General features: G+C 44.7%; 1 protein-coding gene across 1 annotated transcript in view; it reads left to right on the plus strand.

The window, feature by feature from the left end:
- Positions 1 to 12,267, plus strand: part of LOC126295430 (serine/threonine-protein phosphatase 6 regulatory ankyrin repeat subunit A-like) — a 34,131-nt gene extending 21,864 nt beyond the window's left edge. The window contains exons 2-3 of the mRNA XM_049987914.1: positions 2,556 to 3,132; positions 11,395 to 12,267. Of these exons, the coding sequence (XP_049843871.1) occupies positions 2,567 to 3,132; positions 11,395 to 11,875 (1,047 nt within the window). The 5' untranslated portion in view covers positions 2,556 to 2,566 and the 3' untranslated portion in view covers positions 11,876 to 12,267. The remainder of the gene's footprint in view (positions 1 to 2,555; positions 3,133 to 11,394) is intronic.
- Positions 12,268 to 13,408: the final 1,141 nt, after the last annotated feature.

Here is a 13,408-nt window from a genome sequence, read left to right on the forward strand (position 1 = left end):
GAGCGGTCGATGAGTGGTGCACAAAAATGCAGTATACGGGGAGTTGCCCCAACGTTGGCCACGCCTGCGACGCAATGCTCAAAATCCTGCGAAACATCCTGCACTGCTAGTCGTACAAAATTACCTATGTTCAGCAGCTGCTTCTTGCTGACTTGCCAGCAAGACTAATTTTCGCTCTGGAATTTCTTGCTCACATGGATGTGGAAAATGAGTGGCTATGGAACAGTCTGTGGACAGACGAAGCCCATTTCCATCTCCAAGAACATATGAATACGCAGAATATGGGCAACAGAAAATCTGGACGGCCGTCAAACGATATCTCTTCATTCTGCAAAGGTGACTGTGTGGAATCGGTAGACGGCATCGTTTATCACAAGGCCGTATATTCCCGAGGTTGATGATGTGAGAGTCTTTCGCGCACCAACGCCATTCCAACCCTTCAATAGCACGTGTCTGTGGATAGGATCATTTTTGTGCAAGATGGCATTCTTTCACACATAGCACAGCGAGTGAAGCAGTTGCTCAGAGCCAGTTCGGAAATGGCTGAATTATCATCCTGGTCATCCAGATCACGTGATCTTGATCCGTGTGACTTCTGGCTGTGAGGTTATCTGAAAGATGACACGCTCAGTGCTTCAGTTACTCTACAGGCACACATGCACGACGTAATGTCAGCGTGACCCCCGAGACACTTCCATCTGTCATGGAACACTCTGTTTCTCAGTTTCAACTTGTGGCCTCGCGGCAGTCTCACGACAGTTAGAAACAGATGTCACGTTGCGTTTTATGTGGGTTTCGGCCCCACCACAATTAAAAACCGATTTTTCCCCTCCAATGTGCTATGATCTCGGCGCGGTGGATGGGCTTGCCTAAGTAACACTGCCACATCTGTTAAGACTGCCAAACTTATGCAGTTGCGCACATTGAACAGTACAGCTGGTGTAATGTGCAACCTAAACCGCAGCCTTCGTATTGCAGTTGACCTGTGTTTTGAAACCGAACCCATTTTAATTTAAGAGCTTTACACCATCATCTATTGGCAAAATGTTCTTTAGCCTTTTTTTTTGTTCCATCATGTGTTCCCCTGTGTCAGTAATATGATGTTCAAATCTGACGCCATTCTAGAAATTTAATCATGGACATCCTCTATATGGGAGGAGCATCACACACACACACACACACACACACACACACACACACACACACACACACACACACGCGCGCGCGCGCGCGCGCTGGAGAATGCTTTGTAACGAGGGAGTAATCGGAATATATCTGCGTCTTCAGGGTAACGACAAGATATAGGGAAGGGGATAACTCTACACTTGCGTATGTGTGTTTTCATTACCTCTATGTTCGCGAGAAAAGGGTAGTGTTTAAGAAAACTCGAATAATGGAATCAATGCGTTCTCACTAAGAGGATCCTATATTGAATGCAAACAAGTTTACCAGAAAAGTTGTGATGATTATTCGGAAAATGAGATAGTTCACAGATCCCAATTAAACACGCCTTCTGTCGTCTGATAGGTAAGAACTGAAGATCCTAATTCCCAAAAGTTTGTTTTAAAATAAAATTCAGAGAGATCAAGAGATTATGTTTAGCGTTTCTCATATACAGCTGCGGAGTTGCAACTGAATATTAGATCTGTTAATCTGTTATGCTTGACCTTATATTCATTTTCTATGACATGATTGTGATAGAAATTTTTGTTTAAGAATTCCGTGTATTTGGTCGTTTGTTTGGAGTGGGGGAGCATGAATCAGTTCTCAGCAATCGCCAGTGACTGTCCAGATCAATTAGTAGTGGGTCATATAGATTAAATGTTGGTATATCACTCACTGGGTAGTTCACCACAAAGTTTATGCTGACACTAATTGCATTGAACGTGAGCATGAGCAAAGAAAAGCTTTGGATGTTTGAAACAAAATAAATTCATAATGGAGGAGTAACGTCAATGAAAACTATCCTTTTATCAGTACTATCTCCAGTGCTGTGATAAGGAGAGATCAATTCCAAAACGATAACACATACGATAGTTGGATCGCTGATGTGTTCTATATTTCTGGCTCAACATCTTTTCCTATTCGTGGTTGGGTGTCGTCCTCTTGGAATGTGTCAAGTGCGTTGATGAGTCACAGTCGGACTGGTTAAGTGACTGTGTGATCCAAGTCATGCAAGAGAACGTAAGAGCAGTGTAAACAGATTCCTTAATACGAGGAGCGATTAGTAAGATACATCGTTTACTGTAGCTATTTATGACGTTCTTAGTAGTTTGCTAGACATCGATTTTGGTGACTATGCGGTAGCTACAAATTTATGAAGCTACATCTCCAGTCTATCTGAGAACACATTGTGGAAAATCTTCTAAATTGGTGTGAATATTTGCAGCTGTTCACCTGTGTAGTTTGACATACCAATGTTAACTCGGTGCTGTAATTCATCTGTTATGGGTAGCTTTTACGAACTGTTTCTTGACACAGGCCTCTGTACCCTATACATGTGCTGAGGGTTCTGTTGTAAGGACAAAGAGCTGTTCAGTGGCGACGTGTTTCAGAACCAACCACCATGTTGGCCACCAAGAAAGTTCAGGAGACCGCAGCTGTGGATCTGGGTGCTCTTCTCGATGAGAGTGACGGCGCCATAGTGAGTCTGGTGGCAGGGCAGACGCGTCTGGTGGCACACAGGGCAGTCCTGGCCGCCAGGAGCCCCGTGTTCGCGGCCATGTTCCAGCACGACACACTGGAGGCCAGAACAGCTGAAGTCAGCATCACGGATATGGAGGGCCCAGTTTTGCGCCATCTGCTGTCATACATGTACACCCTCCAGGCCCCCCAGGTGTCCAGCATGGCCCCACAAATGCTGGCAGCTGCTGATAAGTACGGCTTGTCGGCCCTGAAGGCTGCGTGTGAGCAGCAGCTGGCCACTCAGCTGACTGTGGAGAACGCGGCAGCCACAGCTGTCCTGGCAGTGAGGCATTGCTGCCCAAGCCTGACTCCGGCTTCAGTCGCCTTCATAAAAGACCACAACTTCCGGGTAATGGCTACACAGGGCTGGGCAGACATGATGCGTAGCTACACTGACGATTTGATTGAAGTGAGTCGCCTGCTTGCTGACCCACCAGAAGAAATCAGGTAAATATGAGAATATGTGCTTATCTGTGTTGCCCAGTGCTCTCTCTCTCTCTCTCTCTCTCTCTCTCTCTCTCTCTCTCTCTCTCTCTCTCTGTGTGTGTGTGTGTGTGTGTGTGTGTTTTCAAGTTTACAATGTTTGCCATTGAATTTCCTTACATGTGTCCACACTGTGAAATACATCTCTGTTGACAGCTACAAAAGCCACTGGCTGATAGCTCACAAAGCATTCATTGTATTCTCATGACTGGTTCACCGGATCTCTGGATGGAACTGTGTTTATTAGTAGATAAGTTAGCTACCAAAAATCAGGGATGAGCCAAATTTTTGATAGCTTCAAAAATTGTTTCCATCTTTAACATGTTCCATTTTTTGCAGTACTTATTTTGTTACATTGTGTATGTACAACACATAGTTTGTTAGATGGTGGCATCTGGTTTCCAAACAAAGATTATGTTAACCTTGCACCCAACAGGTGACATTCTTGCTGTGGTCACAAGGATGTGCTGCTCACTACAGTAACAGACATGACTGTGTTAGGCAGGAGCGTGTTTGGAATTTGTTTTGCATGACCTACAGGTCACCATAACCTGTTTACAGTGAGAATACTTCAGGTGTTTCGTGTAACTGTAGCTGCTGGTGATAGAGGCAATAAGATCGCTATAAATGACATACTGCTGGATAAAGGGAAGTTGAAGATAGAAAGTAAGTCAATCTATACCAGCACCAAGAACATGTTAGTATGTTGAACTTGAATCAACGAGGGCAGTAACATATTGACAGTTTGCATTTCTTGTGTTACCATGCTGTAAGCGCTTACCTGTCGAAGCTTTTTGGTGCAGGGAAGTATACCACTGTTACCTCAGTCCTAAATAAACGTCTCTCACAATGCATTCAGCGACGAAGACGACACCTTAGAGCTGACAAGTAGACTAAATAGTGTTACATACCAGTCAGTGTAATCAACGGCTGGCATTGGCTATGAAGTTTTTCATGACAGTCTTTGCATGAAAAGTTCTCGGTTGCCACATCAGATTCGAATAAAACTCAAACTTACGATTGTATTCTCCACCACAGTCCTCCCTGGTGGTGATGATGGAGTAGTTCTTACACTGGTGCTCCTCTCACACTACCACGGCATGTGTCTGCCACAGTAGAGGGCAATACCATAGGTGTGTGTGTTGCGTTATTCGCTTCCACTTCCTTAGTACATGTACGCAATATGCCAACAGTTTTGGTAGCAAATTATTGTATTAACTGCCAGCAATATAACTTTTAATGCACATCAAATGAAATAGATCAGGCACTAAGGAAAATGGTATGGTTCCCAGTCTGGTTGTGTGTGCAAGCCATCTAGTACAGAAGGTGCTGCAAGCACAGAGGCAGTAGGGTGTAGCAGTTTATTCCTTGTGTACACATAAGACATCAGAACAGCCCGCACAACAGTAACACAGCAACTTTGTGTGGGCCACACATTTCGGTTATATGAATACATGTAATATGTACACAAGTGCTTGAATTGTTAATTTACTGTGAGGCTATAGGTCTTTCTTATGTAATATTTAGACATGGCCCCCACAATAATCTATTTCAAATAGTGTGAGTGCATGTGCACATGGTTGTGTGTGAGTGTGTGTGTAATGGACTTAATATCATTGTCATATCTGTAATATCTTGGATATTCGGGAATCCAGCCGGATGTTCGCGTCGTTCTCGCACGGTATTTCATCAGCGTGCCTCGCTGTCTTCTTCAGGTGCTACCTGAGACTGGTCCTTGCGTCGATCGAGTCCAGTATTTATGCCTGGGAGGAGCTGGGCGTTCCCTAATCGGTCCGCGCCGCGTCGAGTGTTCCATCTGTGGTCCGCGCCCGCCAGACGCGGCTACATTGTCCGTCTCTGGTCGCCGGCGACGACCACTGCCGCCCGATCTTCCGCCAGTCAGCGTCATGGGCAGCCCCGTCCCATGGAGCAAGACTGGCCGCTACCTGGGTGTCACATTGGACCACAAACTGACATGGAAGCCGCACATCGAGGACGTCAGGGGCAGAGCAACAGGGCGCCTACGCGTCCTGTACCCTCTGCTCAATCCCTCGTCTGCGCTGCCGCCTCACCACGGCATCACGCTCTAACTGGCGCTGGTACGTCCAGTGCTGGAATACGCGGCTGTGGTGTGGGGCAACGCGGCCGAAACACACATCAGCAAGCTGCAGAGGGTGCAGAACAGGGCGCTCAAGCTCGCTCTGCGCCTGCCGAGGCTATACTCGACCGCTCGGCTACACGAGCAGACCGGAATACCCCTCTTCCGCGACCGCTTCAAGCAATCGGCGCAGCCTTCTATGAGCGGGCCGAACGGTCCGACAACCGGCTCATCAGGGATCTGGGCCATCCTGCACACCACAGGCCAACAACACGCTGGCCTGACCTGCTGCGGGAGTGAAAACTTCCGCAATAGAGACAGGACATCCTCATCCAGAAAGAAACAAACCAGAGGCCAATCCACGAAGAGAGGTAGTCCCTCCGAAATGTAAGGCTTACACAGGAATAGCAGTCGACTGCTTAGCCTGCTCCTGCACGGGTCAGGGCAGACCTGTAAGGTAGAACAGTGAGTGAGTGAGTCTGGTCGCTGGTGTTCCCTCCACCGTCCGCGCCCGGCCTGGCCGTCTTCTGAAGTCGAGTACATGATCTGGGGTGTGTCAGATCTGGTCTCTAATGTCCGACACCTTGTCTCGCGGCTGCTGTCTCGGTCTCCACATCTATTTCTTGTAGAATCCTGGAGTGTCTTGCGTTGAGTTTTCACAAGCTCAAGCGCTGGATTCGAGGTAGTGCTGATTTGGTATCCTGAGTCACGGTTGATTAGATTGTCTGTGACCTTAATCTCAATGGCTTCTTTAATGACACTGTCCCAAAATCTTGAGGTCTGTGTCAAAATCTTGGTGTCATTCTAATCCATTCAATGACCAAGTTCCAGACAATGCTCTGCTATGGCTGATTTAGTTGCCTGCCTGAGTCTGGTATGTCTCTGGTGTTCTTTACACCTGATGTCCACAGTTCTGGTGGTCTGGCCAATGTATGACATCCCACACTGGCATGGTATATTGTAAATACCTGGCTTGCGTAGCCCCAGGTCATCTTTTACATTCCCCAGCATAGCCCCAATTTTGGTGGGTGGACAAAATATGCCCTTGATGTCATATTTCTGGAGAATCCTGCTGATCTTGGCAGAGATAGGTCCGGCATATGGCATATGGCATGTGGCATAGGTCACAGACAATCTAATCAACCGTGACTCAGGATACCAAATCAGCACTGCCTGGAATCCAGCGCTTTCCGGGATTCTACAAGCAATAGAAGTGGGGACCGAGAGAACAGCCGCGAGACAAGGTGTTGGACATTAAAGACCAGATCTGACACACCCCAGATCATGTACTCGACTTCAGAAGACGGCCAGGCCGGGCGCGGACGGCGGAGGGAACACCGGCGACCAGAGACGGACAATGTAGCCGCGTCTGGCGGGCGCGGACCACAGATGGAACACTCGACTCGGCGCGGACCGATTAAGGAGCGCCCAGCTCCTCCCATACATAAATACTGGACTCGATCGACCTAAGAAACAAGACCTATTAAAAACCCAAGTCGCGGTACGAACATGGCCGACCACCATCAGCTAAATCTCCTCTTCGCCAATGCGAGAGGAGTTACAGACAGGAGGACCTTGCTTATGCATACACTATTGCGCAACAACATACACGTGACCGGCATCGCCGAAACGTGGCTGTGTGACGGGAAGCAGTGTAATATACCGAAGTTCAACTACTTCCGCAAGGTCAGAGACGGCAGAGGCGGCGTCGCGCTATACGTGCGCAATACAATTGCGGCAATGGAAATCCCTGCCCCCACACAGCTTGGGGACGTAGAAATCGTCATGGTCAAACTAAAGGGCCACAACGCAAGGACTGTGACAATTGCGTGTTTATACAATCCTCCAAATAACCCTCTCCCGATCCACACGATACGACACCTTATGACGAAAGAGAGATTCATATTACTAGCTGACCTAAATGCGCGACACGAGAGACTTAGTGACCACAGCACAAATCTCAACGGACAAATCCTCTTCGATCTTCTGACGACCGAACCTGTAGACCGTCTCCCCATCTACCAACCCACTTTTATAGGCCACCGAGGAACATCAGCGCCCGATCACATCCTGTACAGCCCTACCATGAGCGACACAATAGCCAATGCGGAAGTCGGCAACTCCATAACGAGTGACCACCTTCCCATCCTCTTCTCCACAAACGCCATAGCCCCACCGAATCCTCCACCAATCAGACGAACTAAACGGCAGCACTCAAACGTCGACTGGAACAAGTACAAAGACATACTCGGACAAAAACTATCCACCCCCATGACCGTGACACACCCCCACGACCTTGAACTCGCTACGGCGAAAATAGAATCAGCCTTTAAACGCGCAATAGAGGAAGCCATACGGCAAATTACCATAGACAACTGGAAACCTACTATCCCCCGAGAGGCTCTCGACCTAATACAAAGGATAAAACGACTACAAAGAGAGATCAGACGAACCAACAACCCGAACTTACGACAAACCTGGTACAGACTGAACAATCGCGTCAAACAAATCATCTCGACACATCGACAAAGGCAATGGGAAGAAACATGCGAGAGACTTAACTACAGAAACGGAAGACAATTTTGGAAACGATTTAAAACACTGACTGGACAAAGAGCAACAACTACGAACACACTAATTACAAACAACGAGCCCACGACAGACCCACAACAACAAGCCGACATCTATAAAGACGTGTTAGAAGTATACTCCTTGCCACATGACAACAACTTCGACGAAGTCTTCAGACGAACAGTAGAGCTCCAACTCTCACGACTACTTAACACACACACAGTAGAGACAGAAAACGAAAACTCCCTAACTAAACCTATAACTGACAAGGAAATAATGGACGCAATACTGACGGGATGGAACTCAGCGCCGGGCCTAAACGACATACGACGAATTCACCTACAAAAGGCCCCCCTCCTTACACTCATCCCTATCCTCTCTCTCATATTCAACTATTGCATCAGCACAGAGACCATCCCAACTGCCTGGAAAACAAGCAAGACAATCATGATCCCTAAACCAGACAATCTAAGAACAGACCCACGATCCTACAGAACCATCTCTCTTTTAGACGTACTGGGAAAAACCTATGAAAGAATCATCACAGACAGACTCAAGACATACGTAGAACAGAAAGAACTCCTTCCCATGATCCAAGCTGGCTTCCGCAGTAGCCACTCCACGAATGATCCACTGTTCAAACTTGTGAACGGAATCACACAGGGCTTTAACAATGGACGGTACACCCTCGCAGTATTCGTGCATATTGAGAGGGCGTTTGACAAGCTATGGCATGACGGACTCCTGTACAAGCTGTGCGAGATAGGGATCTCTATCAAAATGGTCCGGCTCGTAGAAGCATACCTCACCGACCGAGTATGCAACATACTTGTATACAACGCCTCCTCCCAACCTTTCACCCCACAAGCAGGAGTGCCACAGGGCGGCATCCTGTCCCCACTGCTGTACACAGCAGATATACCGACCACCCAAGCCCCAGATGAAACGTTAGCCCTTAACGCAGACGACACAGCTTATTGGTGTGCATCACTCAGGACGTCAACTATACAAAGAAAGACGGACGTATACCTAAAACGACTCGAAGACTGGATGAAAAAGTGGAGAATCAGACCAAACCCAGCAAAGACACAAACTGTACTCTTTCGACACAGAAACTTGACCAAAAAGAGACAACAAAACGACAACGACATACAATTAACACTCTGGAACACGCCACTCAGACTTGTCAACACGGCCAGGTACCTTGGCGTGTTCCTAGACAAACACATGAACTGGCTGACTCACCTGAACTACCTCCTCGACAAGACCAGAAAACGCCAAAGACTGATACGACAAGTACAAGGACGCCTCCGTGACTGCAGCATGGAAACAGCTGTACACACATACAAAACCTGTATCAGACCTGTCCTTGAATACGCCATCCCACACACGGTAGCAGACAGACTATACAGCACAGAACGACGACTGCTCCGCAACCTCGCGAGACTCCCGGCAAGGACGCCCAGCAATGACGTATACGAAATAGTTAATATGGAACCACTCCAGACATGACTGACAAAACTGCGCGTGAACTACGGACAACGAATACTAACGCAAAGACCTGACATGGAAAACGTAATTACAAGAAGACCTCATACTCAACGACTCCCCAAACACAAATATATCTGCCCAGCGCGTACAGTAGCACAAATCATATCAACCCACTTCCCAGATTTAGCCCCTACTATGAAACCGCTGGTAACTCATACCACTACCCCTCCCCACCTAGACGTCAGACAATAAAACATGGACAGACACATAACACGGAAACCAATACCCAACCACCAATCACATCACATCACTCTCTCTCTCTCTCTCTCTCTCTCTCTCTCTCTCTCTCTCACACACACACAGACACACACACACACACACACACTCACACATTCCCACACACAACACACATACACACACACACACACAAAACAACAAGACGACTACACTCGCACATTTAAACAAGCTGGCACACTCTTCAACTACTCAATCCTGATCTGCCACTGACAAATATGACAAATGTGAAAATAGAAAATAGCCATAATCGTACAACAAAAACTAGTAACAATAGTAACATCATTATACATTACCCATAGACTAACTTCCTGATCTGCCACTGACAAATACGACAAATATGAAAATAGAAAATAGCCACAATCGTACAACAAAAACTAGTAACAATAGTAACATCATTATACGTTACCCATAGACTAACTTCAAAAACCTCTTCTCATTTGCTCTGCTCCATAACCGAACACAGACTTAAATCAAGAAATATTACACACAAATCACACGCAGAAACACTATACATCCACACACTCTACTGTACATATATCAATAAAATAAGACATATCCCATGTAAATTCCGCACAGCAACACAATACACAACAATGTGAACAATCATAGTCTTATATTACCTTATGACAATACTTACATCTTTATCTACTGCCATCCCCCCAAACCTCTCCCTTACCATCTCCCCTTCTAAATTCTATTACTATTCTATTATTATAAACATTGTTAACTCTAGTAAAATATACATTGAGAAACTAAAATATAACTCTTAATTATGTCTCATTGTTAAAACCTAGCACTATATACTTTGTTAAACTGAAATATAACCTTGTTAAATATATATACTTGTTAATGATGTATTGTTATTCAAAATGTATACTCATAATGACCACAACAAAGTGCAAAAAAAACCTGTAAAGCACCTTTCTGCAAGCACTTCAGTTGTAATTAAAAGAAAATAAAATTGTAAATCACGCCTATGGCTAAAAAGTGCAATGCAAGCACGAGAATAGCCCGCCCTCCCTGAAGAAGACAGCGAGGCACGCTGTTGAAATATTGTCCGAGAACGATGCGAACATCCGGCTGGATTCCCGAACATCCAAGATGTCAACAGATCGCCAGGAAAGCATAAAAGAATTACATATCTGTAATATGTCAACAAACTGTTTTCTGCAAAGCTGTAATTTTCTCTAATTGGTGATGGCATGGACAGAATTTGGCTAACTGGAGTGATATTTTATGCTGCCATTTGAAGACATTGCCATCAAATTCCTAGAGATGTGATTAGTTTTGTGTTTTCTCTTTAAAGTGTCAGAAGATATTGCTGTTCAGAGATCCAATTCCTAGAGATGTGATTAGTTTTGTGTTTTCCCCTTAAAGTATCAGAATATATTGCTGTCCAGAGATCCAGTGTTAGCTGTAGTAAGTATATGTTTCTACAGAGGTCAAAAAGTGGTTAACAGTAACATCCTGATTTCAAGGGAACTTTGTGTCTAGAATGAATTATTGTAAAATGTAATGACTCACTCATGAGTTGAATTGTAGTAAGTTGTAATGGTACATGAATGACAACTTTGATGAGAGCATGCTGATATACATACATATCTTTTACATTGACTTTCAGACTATTCCACATTGCAGATTGGATGCTGCTACTTTTTTAATTTTTCACTGGACAGATGCATATTCGCGCAGTTTCATTGCTATGAGAATTACCTTCATTTGATTTATGTGTTTATAGTAGAGTGTAAGAACTTCAATTTTCTCTACAGGAGTCTTTCGGGCGAGGAGAAAGGCAGGAGGCTGATCCAGGCAGCTGAGGAGGGGGCAGTGGAGGAGATACGGACTCTGCTTGCCGCAGGTGCTAACTTAGGAATGAGGGACAAGTACATGGGGACCGCCCTACATTGTGCAGCGAGGGAGGCACACGTGGATGCAGTGAAGTATCTGGTGGAGTGTGGTGCAAGCCTGGAAGACAGGAACAGGAAGCAGAGCACACCTCTGCACTTAGCTGCATGGAAAGGCGACGCAGCTGTCGTGCGGCTGCTGTTGGCTTATTCTGCGGACCCCAACTCCAAGGGTGACTGTGGGTGGACGCCACTGCACTTTGCGGCATGCTATGGTCACACAGAAGTGGTAGCTGCGCTGCTGGAGGCGGGATCTGACAGGGGCGCAAGGAGTGACAGAGGGGCCACACCACTGGGCCTTGCTAGAAATAACAATCACCAGCCAGTCGTAAGGATTCTAACGTGAAGTTTACAAGGCAACAAAAATCAGGAGGAAAACAAACAAAGCATCACGTCATGACTTAACATTATCTTTAAATAAAGTATTAATCCTGTGTCCAATGTTTGCACCCTTCACTGTGTAGTGCATGTTCTACTCCAGTAACAACTCAGCAATAGGTACAACATGGATAGTAACATAAGTAATATAACTATTCTTTCTCATTAGGAAAAGATCTGAAAAACGTTAGTTGAGCAACCATTTTAATTCTCGAGCGGTCATGTCAGTTTTGTAACATCTGTAGTCGCCAACCAGCCTTCATGTTCTTTAGGGGCACGAAAAATAGTGCCTCAATATGTTTGGTATTGATAGAAAACTTTACTTTGCTTTTTACATAAATAAACATATATTTCAGTGTTTGAATTTTATTTAATCTTCATAGGTAGTTGCAAAATCTCAGAAGTACCCCACTCTTTGATTTAACCACAAATTTCTAACGCACAGACTAATCTCACATCACATTTGGTCGACATGTATTTTACAGTGTATATTACTTCTATACCACTAATTGTATCATACTCAGGTTATCTATTAATCGTGTTGTTACTTATACACAAAAATATACTCTTCCTGTTCCACCACTTCATCCAAAGTGCCACGTGTACAGTTTCCACAGACAATGGAAGAATGATTTTTGCACATAAACATCTTAGACTGACTACAACACATTTTGGTAATAACATTCCTTTTTCCTGCATACATAAAGCAGCGACTCTTCACTGTGTTTGCAGGCTCTTCCAGTTGTCAAGGTTATTCCTATTTATAAGGTGCGAAAAACATTTTGGGATCATTTGTAAGGGTAAAAATGTGGAATGCTGTAACTAATGAGCTTCCTGTAAGTTGTTGAGACAACTGTTTCAAACATATCCTTGTTGGTTTTCTTGGGTTTCCTACATTGGACTGCAACAATGTTTGAGCCTTTTTATTTTCAAAGTGCCAATGTAAGTGATGTGTTTCTGCAAAAGTGAAACTCCTATTTCAAAACTAGTACACCAATTACCAAAAGTATTATTTCATTTGGATCCATCCACATTTTCTACCAGTCAAAGCATAATGTTATATACTTTATTTGGCACCTTGTAAGGGCATCTGATTCTGTTCCACCAACTGATGATGTGTAGAATGATGTGGCCTTGCAAATAGCAAAAAATTTCAAGCCATACTTGGCTGGTTTGTTTGTTATGTACTGAATGAACAATAACACAGGCCAACGAAAAATGTTTTTTGAAAAAAACATTTTTTACTTTGATAGCTGATATTTATATATTTTTATGAGCTGAATCCAAATCTAGCCCAAGTTTTTTTCTATTGTCCATGGTTTTCGAGCATTATGCTTACAGTATAAAAATTATACAGTATAAAAATCCTATGCTATATGATAAATGGAGATATTAATGAAATGCTTTGTTACAAAATAAGCATGGTTTGTATTTACAGTTGTTTTTACTTAATAGAATTTTCACTTTTCAGCTGGAATAGGTTTTTATTTTCTTTCTCTTT

Source organism: Schistocerca gregaria, chromosome 11, assembly GCF_023897955.1.
Source record: "Schistocerca gregaria isolate iqSchGreg1 chromosome 11, iqSchGreg1.2, whole genome shotgun sequence".
Classification (NCBI taxonomy): domain Eukaryota; kingdom Metazoa; phylum Arthropoda; class Insecta; order Orthoptera; family Acrididae; genus Schistocerca; species Schistocerca gregaria.